This window comes from Rousettus aegyptiacus, unplaced genomic scaffold, assembly GCF_014176215.1.
Source record: "Rousettus aegyptiacus isolate mRouAeg1 unplaced genomic scaffold, mRouAeg1.p scaffold_m13_p_9, whole genome shotgun sequence".
In the NCBI taxonomy this organism is placed as follows: domain Eukaryota; kingdom Metazoa; phylum Chordata; class Mammalia; order Chiroptera; family Pteropodidae; genus Rousettus; species Rousettus aegyptiacus.
Genome location: NW_023416312.1, coordinates 103,788,062 through 103,801,364, shown reverse-complemented (window position 1 = coordinate 103,801,364; position 13,303 = coordinate 103,788,062). Strand labels below are relative to the sequence as shown.

At 48.2% G+C, this 13,303-nt stretch overlaps 1 protein-coding gene across 1 annotated transcript in view; it reads right to left on the bottom strand.

Moving 5' to 3' along the window:
* Window positions 1–201: 201 nt before the first annotated feature.
* Window positions 202–13,303, bottom strand: part of FAM155B (family with sequence similarity 155 member B) — a 28,766-nt gene continuing 15,664 nt past the window's right edge. The window contains exons 2-3 of the mRNA XM_016158212.2: window positions 3,456–3,627; window positions 202–3,054 (exon numbers count right to left, since the gene is read on the bottom strand). Of these exons, the coding sequence (XP_016013698.2) occupies window positions 2,669–3,054; window positions 3,456–3,627 (558 nt within the window). The 3' untranslated portion in view covers window positions 202–2,668. The remainder of the gene's footprint in view (window positions 3,055–3,455; window positions 3,628–13,303) is intronic.

Sequence of the window (13,303 nt, the reverse complement as noted above, 5' to 3'; positions counted from 1 at the left end):
ACCACTTGATCCCTGCAGGAGGCCGAGTTTTTGATTCCTTGTCTGAAATGGCCTACCACAGAGTTTCCCCTTTTTCTGAGATCTGAGCCAACAAGGAGTGAGGCATGGGGTCAGCACCTTCTGGTCCCACCTCTTCCCGAAGGCATAGACTTTTTACTCGGGCAGTGCTTGACTCCACAGAACAAAACCATGAAGGGAAGGTTATCATCAAGTCTTACCATTTATTTCTTTATGGGGTTTAAACAAGAGCAGAGAGGCCTCTGCCCCACAATGCAACAAAACAGAAAGCAGTACACACACAGAGACTCTCACCGAAACACAGAGGCAGGGGAAGTGGGAAAACTGAATCATAGCCAGGTGAGGGAGGAAGGGACGGGGGACTACTAGGAATCCAGCTTGGAGACTCAGTCATAGGAACTAGTGCAAGAAAGTCCTACTCATGAAGCACAGTGTAGAAAATGGCATAAGAAAGCTGCCCAGCTCTGCTGCATGTGGCAGAAGGCAGGGCAGATTGAGGGTTGTTAGGAGATCTGGGTAGTGGGGTGGATAGGGACAGTCAAATGACTTTGAGGTGGAGTGAGGTGCCCCTTACCCCTGCCACTGGGCAAGGCCCTGGGCTGGTCTGAGCCAGGGGTCTCCTGGGCACTTGGTGAGGGGGAAGAGAGGATGGGAGTCTCCAAGGGTCCGTTCCCTGGGGCTGCAAGGTCCCCCTTTACTTCCCAGTCCCTTTTCCCCTCCTGAGGATGCAGGAGTTAGAAGGCAGTACCTAGGGTCTTTCACATCTACATAAGCATCTCTGGAAAGGAGCCAGCACCTCTTTTCCTCCCCAGCTGAAAAGAGCACTCTAGGCATGGGGTATGTGGCTAGGCCCAAAGTGCTGAAGGCCAAACAGGGGGGTATGTGGGCAGGGCACATGGGTGGAGGAAGAGGACACGCTGTGAGAAATGAGAAAACTGGCAGGGAAGGACTCCCTAGTCGCACGAAGTCCATTTGGGACCCAGCTGAGGCTATTGAATGATTCCCTCTCTACAAGAAAAGTCTCTCATTTATCCCCCGGCCAACCAATTTTAGGTGTCCCCTCCCCATCTCCTTCTTGCTTTCACCTAACGTGGTTCCAGGCCCTCATATCCCCTTACCTCACTGGCATCACGTCCTAAGACAGCCCTTTCTGGCACCATAAGCCCCTTGACCTATCCCAGGAACATAGTTCTAGCTCTCTTGTCTGCTCCTATTGGCTTTGAAATTTCCCAAGCAATGTAGCCTCCCGCTCCCAGGAGATCAGCGCAAGGCTAATGTCCTCCAAAGGGGTTTCGATAATTCTTTTCTCATTCAACCCTCTAGCTCGACTAAATATTTCAAGTCTCTCAGCCAAGGGACAACAGTACATTCTCTTTATTCAGGAGGTCCTCTTGCCAGTTTCTATGTTCTCCAGCAAGGGGCAGGGGGGCTGGATCAGGGGATCCACTACAGGGCAAGGAGGAGTCTGGTTGTTCCACAATTGGGATAGCAACCCATGGGGCCAGGGATGGGAAGGGATAAATACTCTTTGGTAGGCTGGGGATGGGAACAGGGTGGGAAGGGGGAGGCTCATCTCTGGAAAGCCCTGGGGCAATGCCACCAGATTCTCCTTCATGGAGGCCTGGGCTAGGACAAGATGGGGGAGTATGGGGACCCAGGCCAGGCCTGACCCACTTGGGTTGAAGTCCCTCCTCTCCATGGAGATCAGAAATGGAAATGTCTTTGGCCCCAAGGCCAAGATCTCCAGGGCAAGAGTGGCCCTTGGGAGAATGTGCACCTTCTGTAAGATATGGCCCTTCAGACAGTGGCAGTCCAACCATGCGCCCTCACCCTTCCGTTTTGAGGCCCAACACCCCAGTTCCTGCACTCCTTCCCCAGAGGGCTTCTTATGCAACCCTTCCTGATTTGGGGAGCTGTCCTCAAGCCTGATTCAACATTGATCATCCACCTCCCCAGAGCCAGGTGGCAACAGCCAATTTAGCCATCTCTCTAAGCCCTCTGCCCATGACTCTCCTCTCCTTGCCTTCCCTCTCTCCACTCTCTCTGTACCTCATTCCTACCCCTCATTGCCTAGGGTGCTGGACCACAGTTTAACTGGGTCCCCCAACCTAGCTACAACTGCACATACCCCATTTCCCAGCCTGGCAATTCCCTGGCAAGGTGCGCTGGAGGAGGGCCGTCTGCCATTGCCTGTAGAGTATGGGCAGGAGAGAATTAAGGATCTTGGCAACAGAAGGAATGCAGAGGGGGGAGAGCATCTCCCCTCTGGGCTCCCCAACATTCCCTGCAGGGCCAAGGCTGGGTGGGCAGCCTCCCTCCCTGGTGTCAGGGCTCTCAGCAGGGGTGGGCATTTCCAGCCCCTACTCCCCCCCCTTTTGTCTGCTAAGCCCCATAGATGGGTGCCTGGGAGGGGGCACCTGCTGCTCCTGCCTCTTTCTCCTAGATGAGTTTTGCAGCTCCCTGGGGCCCTCTGGCCGTTCTGTTGGAGCTGTTTCTGGGGTGGGGGTAGGTTGGGGACAATGTATGGTCCCCATTTCCCCCCGCCCCCACCTGTCCTATATCTCCCATGGGAGGAGCCCCCTCCCCCTCCCCCTGGGGGAGCTAGAGCTGATGTCAATGTGTGGTGGAGGTCTGTCCTCCCTCCTTGCTGTCACTCTTCCCGAGTCATGCCCTCATCTAGGGCAGGCAGTGCCTCCAGCCCCAGTCCCCCACCACCCTGGTTGCTGGAGAAGGACACCATGGTATGGAGGAGCATGAGAACAAGGACATAGAGCCGGATCCTGCTGGGGCTGAGGCGGGAGCCCGCAGACACCGGCAGCAGAGAGGGCTTGTGGCTGATGCGGCCTGGGGGGTCATGGAGTGGGTGGTAGTGGCGGTACTGTTGGTGGTAGTGGTGGAAATAGGAATGGTGGAATTGCTGGTAGTGGGTTTTGGGGGCCTCAGACTCCTTGAACTTCTTCTTCTCCGATTCACAGGAGACCCACTGCATGTCACAGCATTTGGTTTCCGGGCGCTTTGGCGAAGTGTCCAGCAACCCTGTCAATGGATAAGGAAGCTGTGGTGGGTGCTAAGTGGGCTGAAAGCTATGCCTTTCCTAGAGAGATTTTCAAAACTGGGACTGCTCTGGTGGCCCTGCCCAAGAATTTTTTGTTCCTACCCATTACCACCTTCCCTTTCCATCCACATCTCTCCCAGGGACTCTAGATAGTTTCTGTGGGATGACTCTCTGGCTGAACGTGTTCTGGATAAAGACAGACACTGCCCTCTGCCCATTCCACCTGGCCATATCTCAGCCTGGGGACCTTACTGCCCACTTGTCCAGCCACTAATATTCTTCTAACGTGACTTCCCTGTTGTCCTCCCTGCTACCACACCCCAGACCTGGTGTCTACCCTGGGACCCAGCCTCCTCCCTCTTCCCCACTGCCCTGCCTTTACCTGTACAGATAAAGCCAGGCAGCCCTCCGTACACCATTTCCTCATTGTCAGGGAGTATAAAGGGGCACCGGGTCTGCACCTCCAGGCAGTATTGCTTGCAGGGCACCCAGCGCTGGCATTCTTGCTGGGTCACGCTGAAGTATTCTGAGCACAGCCAGGCCTTGTAGACAGCCTGTGGGGAGAGGAAAGAGCATCAGCCAGGTGTCAGCCCCTTCCCACCTCAGAGGAAAGTGATGAGGGGTGTACTTGTAGTCTAGTGGGGGAGGTGTGCTCACCAACCCAACCTCAGGATCCAGGGAGTGAAGAAGAAAGTTTTGAGTCAAGACCACTACATCCTACCCTAAGATCTCCTACCTCATAGCCAGGACTCCCAAGTCCCCCAGTCTGCAACCATCCAAGATTTAGAGTTAGTTCATTGGTAAAATCACAAAGTTACTCCTATGTCTGAGCTGGAAAGGTCCTTACCAATCAACCTGACCAACCCTACCATTTTACAGATGGCCTGAAGAGGTGACCTGACTCGTCTGAGGTTACCTATACTGGAGTAAATTTCAGTTCTATTCAATTCAGCAAACATTTCTTTGGTCGATGGTGTTAAGTTTCTCAATTCAAGAAAGAGATAGAATAATCCTTGCTCTACCTCATGAGGCTGTTTTTTGGATCAAATAATATGACACAGATGAAACTGTTTTGTAAACTCTAAAGTTCAATACCAATGTGAGGGGTTATTTTTAATAAAACCAGGAATCTGCCTTACGAGGCACCACATGTGCCTTTAAGCTCTACTTAATCCATGCTCTGTCCTGTTGGCTTCAGCCCTGGTGTGCAGCAGACACCATGTTTCATTTGGAAACTTTGCAGTTTCACTTCACAAGTATATTTCCTGTCCCTCATCTAGCCCATTCCTATCAGGTTCTGGATACTAGCTAAGGAAGTTTCCCTGCTCTACACCCTTTGGTTATCATCAAGTCCAGAGTTTATCAACGGCAATACTACTGACATTTTAGATTGAATAATTCTTTCTAATGGGGACTCCCCTGTGCATTGTAGGCTATTGAGCAGCATATCTTGCCTCTACCTAGTAGTTGCCCGTTGCACCCCAACCCTAAATTGTGACAACCAAAAATATCTCCAGCCATTGTTAAATTTTCACTGGGTGGCAAAATCATCTTGCACTGCGAATCTCTGATCTAGCTCCTTGCTACTGGAATTGTGGCCCTGGACCGGCAGTATCACCATCACCTAGAAGCTGATGAGAAGTACAGAACTCCAGGCCCCACCTCAGACCCAAGTCAGCATCTGCATTTTAGCAAGACATCCAAACAACTCTCATGCATGGGGTTAGAGCCCTTCTCACATCCAGTCCTCATGTCTTCAGGAGCACCCTCTCATAGTTGCTCCTTATAATAACAGTTCCCAGATTTCAGCGTGCCTCAGAATCCCCTGAGTCATTGTTAAGTATGCAGACAGCCCCTCCAATTCAGCTTCAAGTGGACTGAGATGGGCTGAGGGATCCCAATTTTGAACAAGGGTACATGTCATTCTGCTGCTGAAGGCCTTTCAACCACACACTGAGCAACCTGGCTGAAGCTTCTTACACTGACTTTAAACACTTAAACTAAAATGCAGATAACTCCACTGTGAACATGGACTTTGGGAATGCAATCTCTCACTAGCCTTTTCCAAAGCCATCACCAAATGCAGGTAGTAATGTGTGGTGATGGTGGGTAGTTGTCGATTGTGATGCAAATCAACCCAACCCTCTGAGGAACAAAGTATTATTTGGGACTTTGATATCTCACCAGCATCTAAAATTTAACATGCTCTAAATTTTAAAATGAAGGTCACAATTTCTTGTACTCCAAATCTGCTCTCAACCCCAAGTCTTGCTTATTTCAGATAAATGCGATGACCATCCACCCAGGTGCACAAGCCAAAAACCTAGGTGTAAGCCTTTGTTCCTCTCTTTCCTTATGTCCCCACAGGTAGTCATCCACAAGGCATGACAATTCTCATTCTATTCCACAGCTTTGTGCAGGCCACTATCATTTGTCAACTGGATGACAGTTTCCTACCTGGCCTTCCTGCTTCCATTTTTGGTCTTTCCAATCCACTGTCCCCACAGGCATAAAACTGATCTCTAAATACCATTGAATCATGTTACCCTTTTGCTTCAAATGCTTCAAAACTTTTAGAACAGAACCTCAACTTTTTACTACAGACTTCAAGTCCCGGCATAACTTGACCCTCTTGGATGTCTCCAACACCATTTTCTACCTCTACCTACAAGCTCATTATGTTCCAACACAGACATTTTCTTTCGTTTCCTTGAACATGCCTTACTCTCTCCACCCCAGGCACATACTGTTCTCTTGGCCTGGAATGCTTTCCCCCCACTTGTGGCACAGCTAGGTCCTTCTCATTTTTCAGGCCTCAGGTCAAAGGTCACCCCCTCAGAGAGGGTGTCCTTCCTTGACCACTCTAACTAGAGGATGCCCCCTCATCATTCTCTCTTTCTCTAAACTGTTTCTTCACTACAAGTATGACTTTGGCTGCATCCTTGTTTTGTTTTCTCTGTCAACCCAACTAAAATGTGAGATGCAGGAAAACAGGCATGGGCTTGTACTCAGCACAATATATGTAAAAAATGTCTGTTGATTGAATGAATGGGATGAGTAAATGAGGACATGTCCTGACTCTCAGAGAAATTCCAGTTTCATGGGTAGACACATCTAACTTGAAACTCTCTCTCATATGATTTATACTGTAGGAGAGGTTAAACCGCTGGCCATTGGAGAGGAGTAAATAGAAAGGAGGGAAATGACTTTGGTGAGGGGATAATAGCTGAGCGAGGACTCACAGTAGGATTTTAGATGATTGGGTAAATATGAGACAAAAGGGCATTCTAGGTTGAAGCAACAGCTTCAGTAAAGCTATGGAGGTGAGTGAATGCTAAAAGAACACAGAACAATTTTGTATGAATAGAGTGGAAAGGGTACTGACCTCCTGTGGATAGATATTATTTCCAAGTTTTGACTATTATAAACAAATGTTCAGTAAATATCTTTGTATACATCTCTCTTGAATACCTGTGGTACATTTTATTTATATAAACCCCTAAAAGTGAAATTATTGGAATAAAAGGTATGTGCGAAGAAACAAGAAGGGAGTGAAAGGAGGGTGGAAAAGAAAAATTGAAAGAGGCTGGGTAAGAGAGAGCTGTAGGGGTCAGAGAGGGGGCTGAGGAGCAGGACAGGTTGTCAGTGGAATAAGGGGGTGCAATGGAGGAGGTGGATAAGAAATAGTAGGCAGTTGGAGGGTAAGAAATGGTGGTGATAATAGGGGTAGGAAAAACAAGGTTGGGGAAAAAGAGAAGAGGAATAAGAGATGAAGGGTATAAAGGAAATAAAGAGATGCAGTGTGGGTTAAAGATGAAGGGTAAAAAAGAGCAGGGTATAAGAGGGTGGGGGTAAGAGGGAGCTGCGAAGATTAGGAGCAAGCAAGAGGAAGTAAGAAAGATGAGGGTGGGTTTCGGCCAAGATGGTGGAGTAGGTAAACACTGTGCTCGCCTCCTCCCACAATCACATCAAAGTTACAACTAACCTACAGAACAACCATCACTGAGAGCCACCTGAAATCTAGCTGATCGGAAGTCTTATAAGTAAGGACACACAAAATAAGCCACCTCGAAACTAGTAGGAAAGGCGAAGATACAAAACGGGCTGGTCCCACACCTCTGTGTGCCAGTTGAGAATCAGGAGGGATATTTTGGCTGTGGAGGTTCCCTCTAAGGAGCGAGGGGGTCCCACATTGGGGTCCACAGCCCAGGGTCACAGTTCAGGGAAAAGAATTCCCCACAACTTCTGGCTGTGAAAACCAGTGGAGACTGTGGCTGAGTGACACAGGGCGCCTGGAGTTGCAGACATTCCTCTTAAAGGGCCCCCACAGTCTTACCACTGATGGACTCACTCGTTTTGAGCTCCAGCACTGGGGCAGCAGCTCAAAAGGCACCAGGGATGTATGGGCATGGACCGAGTTGTCAGGATGAAGACTGGACAGGCAGCTTTTTCCCAGACAAAAGTGCTGGCAGAGGACATTATTCCTTTGTTGAGCCCTCCCTTACCTGGCTTGCAGACTCAGGCAGCTGCCATATCTGAGTCTCCATTGACCTGGCTGATGGTGCTTGCCCTGCCTGGGTGATTCCCTGAGAACCCACCCCTCCCAATGTGCAGGCCACCCAAGTTGCTTTCAGTGGTTTTTCCATACCAATGGCCTGTCTTGGCTCATTCTATGGACTTTTCCTAAAATTTCTCAGGGGTTCACAAACCCTAAACAGGCAGCAAGGAACTGAAAACCCATTTGAAGAAATAATGACTGAAAACTTCCCAAGTCTGGTGAAAAAAAAAATAGACATACAAGCCCAGGAAGTGCAGAGAGTCCTAAACAAGATGAACCCAAAGAAGCCTACGCCAAGGTACATCATACTTAAAATGCCAAAGATTAAAGGCAAAGAGAGAAGGTTAAAAACACCAAGAGAAAGGCAGCTAGTTACCTACAAGGAAGCTCTCATAAGACTATCAGCTAACTTCTTGGCAGAAACTTTGTAGACAAGAAGGTACTAGCAGGACATATTCAAAGTCATGAAAAGCAAGGACCTATAACCAAGATGACTCTATCCGGCAAGGGTATCATTTAGAATCGAAGGTCAAAGAGCTTCCCAGACAACAAAAAAATAAAGGAGTTCATCTGTATTAAACCAATATTACAAGAAATGTTAGAAGGACTTCCTTAAGAAGAGGAAGAAAAAAGGAAAAAGATAAAAAATATAAATAATAAAATGGCAATAACTACATATCTATCAACAATTACTTTGAATGTAAATGGATTTAATGCTCCAATCAAAAGACAAGGTGGATAAGAAAACAAGACCTTACATATGCTGTGCGCAAGAGACTCACTTCAGATCAAAGACACACAGAGAGAGAAATTAAATGGATGGAAAAAGTTATTTCATGAAAATGGATACAAAAAAAGCAGGAGGTAGCAATTCTTAGACAAAATAGTTTAATACAAAGGCTATAACAAGAGACAAAGAAGGACCCAGTGATCCCACTTCTGGGCACGCAAAACACTACTTTGAAGGGTCACGTGCATCCACATGTTCATTGCAGCATTATTTACAGTAGCCAAGATATGCAGGCAGCCTGGGTGTCCATCAGTGGATGAATGGATAACGAGGTGGTACGAATACACAAGGGAATATGACTCAGCCATTAAAAGAATGAAATCTTGCCATTCACAACATGGATGGACCTAGAGGGTATTGTGCTGAGTGAAATAAGTCAGACAGAGGTATACAAATAAAATATGATTTCATTTATATGTGGAATCTAGAGAATAGGATAAATGGACAAAGAAAACAGAAACAACCTCATAGATACAAGGAGCATTTTGATGGTTGCCGGATCGGGGTGGGGGGAAGTTGGGGAGATCTGTGAAGGGGGAGGAGGTTAAGAAGTACAAATTGGTACTTATAAAATAGTCACGGAGATACAGAATACAGCATGGGGTATATAGTCAGTAGTATTGAAATAACTATGTTTGTATCAGATGGGTACTGAATGTATCAGGGTGATCAGTTCATGAGTTATACAAATGTCTAATCACTATTATATACCTGAAACTAATATTGTATGTCAACTGGAATTGAAAAATGAAAGAAATATTTTAAAAAGTAAAAAATAAATGTTCTTCTTATAAAAAAAAAGAAAGATAAGGGTAAGAGTGAACAGCAGGAGAAAGATAGGTGAGGAATAAGAAATCAGAGGTAAGAAAGAGGGATAAGAGAGCAGAAGGAGTTTTAAGAGAAAGAATTAAGGTAAATCAGGAAAGAAATAAAAATCCCCAAAGCTAAGGGCCTCAGTAACTCATAGAATCCTGCCATCTTTGGGGCCCTTGAGTGCCAAGCTGAGGGTCTGGCCACTGCCTCTACCACAATCTCTGCAGCCTAGACCCAGAGTCCGCTTCAACCCTCACCCCTAACTGTGTGGAATCATCCCCTCTTCCACTGGTGGCATTCAGGGGACCACCCTATGGGATCCTCCCTGGGCTCTTCCAGTTCAATATTTCCGCTACTACATGAGGGGGCTCTATGGGAGTTTTAGCTCTCCTCCCAGGCAGCTGCAGTTAGCCTAATAACAGGCTGTGGTGCCCGGGCACTTCACTCATCTGCTCTGGGGAAGAGGGAGGGAGTCCAGGGAGGGAGAGAGGGCGGCAGGCTGAGGAGAGAGGTGGCTTGACAGTGGGAGTGTGGCCTTTCTCCTTAATTAGACGACCCTCCCTCAAGCCCCACACCCCCAGCCAGAGTCACCATGGCAACAAGTGGGCGAGCAGATTGCCTGAGGAGGACACCAGGCCTGTGGGTGGCGAGGCAGGAACAGGCAAGTAGCTAATGAGGGGGAATGGAGGAAGAATGACAGGGAGCTGAGAGGTAATCCGATTCCCTGGCCCCACAGCCAGCTAGCTGAGGCCATTGCTGGCGCACCTGCTTCAGAAGTGGCCTGGGATCCTTCTCAGGTGAAAAGCCTGGCTCTCAGTGCTACTACCTGGGCATCAAGTCTGCCTTAGTCTCTGCAGGCAGCTCTCTTCCCTAGACAGGCCTAAGTTGCTTGACCTGTCTCATCAGTGTTAAGACTGAGCCAGAGGGGGCCAGGTTGTTTGTGCAGGCACAGGGGCCTGGGAACTCATTCACAAGGATGGTGAAGAGGCAGGGGTAGGAGCGCTGTGGGGCTTGCTGGAGCTGGGGCATGCAGGAAAAAGAAAATTTCCTGACAACAGTCATTTGGAAGACTCGCTAGCCAAGACTCAAGGCCAGACGGTTGGAGATCTGCTCTAGTTTCCCTACTCTGGCTGCATATTAGAATCACTGAGTCTTTTTAAAAATCTCTTGCTTGGCCCACATTACACTCCAGACCAACTAAGTCAGAATCCCTTTGGGTGGGGCCCACAGTTTATAGTTTTTCAAAACCCCTTAGGTAACTTTAATATGTAGAGAATTATCAATTTAGCCCCACTTCATCATTTTATAAATGAGGAACCTGAGGCCTAGAAAAGTAGGGAGGACTCGTCTACAGACAGAAAATAGTGGCATAGGGAGGAACTTGAAACCTGGTTTCTCAATTCTAATAAGGTTCTTCCTACTGGACAATCCTACCAGTGACTTCCAGGTCCAAACTCAGGATGGGGCAGGACACAAGGGCATGGGTATGGAAGGAGATTTGAGAACCAGGCCTGCTCTGGGCTTTCATGCTCTCCAAAGTCCAGCCCTGGCAGAAAATACTTCCTCATGCACTGTCCTCTGACCCTAACCATCCTGGACCCTCAAGGTAGCAGCAGAGTATGGGTGGGGTGGGAAACCTTGGCCTGGCAGTGCCCTCCCTTCCCCCACAGAACCCCCCTTTTCCACCTCAGTCAGGCCACCGCTGGGCTCAATCAAGTTCTGGCTGCTACAGCCAAGTTGCTATGGGAACTGGGAGGGGAAGGAAGCAGGGAGTAACTAGAGGGAACACCAATTAACCCAAAAAGGAAGCTGGAAAGGCTGTCCCACCCCTCCTCCTAGCTGAGCTACTAAGCCACTGTTGAAATGGGAGCAGGCAAGATGAGGGAGATCCCCACCCCTCCTGGGCCCTGCAGCTGCCAGTTTAGGGAGGAGTGGGAAGACCTGGAGAGCATTGCCTTACCTTCCTGCTCCCTGGCTTGAAGCACTAGCCAGGCCTTTCTCATCCCTATGCTCCTCTGAAAAGAGGCACCTGACTTCTAACCCCCAGGGTGCTGTGTAAATGCACGCAAGACATGTGTACACACAAAGCCCACAGCCAAGACTCAGGGCCAGAGGATTTAGAAAGAGGAGGCCAACCCCAATTCCTTAGTTTGGGGCTGGGAAACCCTCCAGAGAGGATAGCTTCAGTTCTTGCCAATCAGGAAGTTGGCAGTTTCCTTCTTGGATTCCAACTGGCTTCCCTCCTTTAGGGCCTATTTCCTCACCAGAATCCTCCCTACAGACCTTCTCTGCATGGCTGCTTGTTTTCTCGATGTACCCCCTGGGACCTTTGGCAAGGAGCTGCAGCTGCAGAGCTTGTGGAGGCAGAATAGCAATCTGGGCTGGGCTTGGGAATGAAACCCACTGTCCACAGCACACAAATTACTACCCTAGATTTCACTTAGAGGGAACCTGAGGTCCAGAAAAGGGGATTGGTTTAGCCAAGTCAGAGGCATTCATGAAATCAACCACAAAGCCAGGATTAGAAGGGATGTACTCTGATGAGTAATCTGATGCCTCTTTGCACTGTATCCATCAGCACACCTAGAATTATGAGGGACCTCCTAGGGAAGGTCTGAAAAGAGACATGTGCTCCTAAGCTTGATTCTGGGCTTTCAAAGAGTTAGATCAGAATAGGGTAAGGTCAAAGTCCATCTCTCCAATCCACAGGAAGGAGATCATGGACATAACTCTGGTGACAGCAATATTTCATTGGGATTGGCAGTCAGACTGGGATCAGGGAAAATTCAGGTCGATATATAGTTTTACTTAAGTGGCTGTAAAAACAAGCAACGGCTTTCCTGTTTCTGAGAATGAGCAGTCATGAGTCAAAGTGGCCTGGCTTGCAGGGAGGCAGGGGAGATGGCTGGAAAGGTAGTTGAGAACCTAGAGCCAGAGCAGTTCTAGAAGGCCCTTTCATCTTCAAGCCTCTTAGGCCATCTGGTCAAAGGCCAGTGGCCATGTGGGCCTGGCCTGGCCAGGACCAGCTTTGTTAGTGGAGAGGTAGTGTCCCTAATGCAGAGGCAGTTCTTAAGGAGCCAAGATGACCATATCAATCAGGTAAGCAAAGGAAGCAGGCTCATGACCACTGTAAGAGGCATTGCCGACTGCCGCAAGAGGACTGTGAGAGGATCCACTCCACTTTCCTACCTGCTGTTGGAATTTCCACTCCAACATCACTGCCAAACACTATGTAGCTACTGACTATAAACCTCTTGTCGCCGGGCACTCAGTCTCTCTTAAGGCAGCCTATATCTTCAGACAACTCTAGTTAAAGAAGTTCTCCCTTCTTTTGGGCTGAAATAATGCCTCTCTGTGGTTTTACTCATGGCTCCTATAGCCCATCTGGGGCCATACAGAACAGTCGGCTTCCTGTACTCCATGAAGGTATTTGTAAACTCTCCTGAATTAGGTGTTCCAATTCATTTGTCCATTCGATGACCATTCTCTGAACATTTTCTCAGTGCCTGGTACTGTGCTGGAGAGCTAGAGATGAGTAAGACAAGCTGCCTAGCTTCAAGGAGCAGAAGAGAGAACCATGTGAATCAATCACTATATGTTGTGGTGATAAGTATAAAAAGGCCATGCCCCTATCAAGACATGTGCTGGATGCTGAGGAGGAGCTGGGCTTCATCCTATAGGCAACAAAGAGCCTTTAACAAGTTTTAAACACTTGCCTTTTAAAAGAGCTTATTACTCCTGTGACTACCTTTTCAGACTATGTCTGAAAATATGTATGATGGAATGCAGGCATCAAGAATGGAGGTACGGAGACCACCTAGCAGACTATTGCAACAATTTGAATGACAGATGATGGGGACCTCAGTGAAGGCAGTAGCAGCAGAATTAAGAAATGAAGAGAATGGGGTGGATGTGAGAAGAGATGTTAAGGAGGTAGAATCAGCAGAATAACTTTATGGATGTGGGGAATGAGACGAAAAGAGGGGTCTGGGATGAATACTAGAGTTCTGGTTTGGGTGGCAGGAGGAATAGCAATTTCCTTAAGGAAGGGAAACCAGGAGGAGTACAT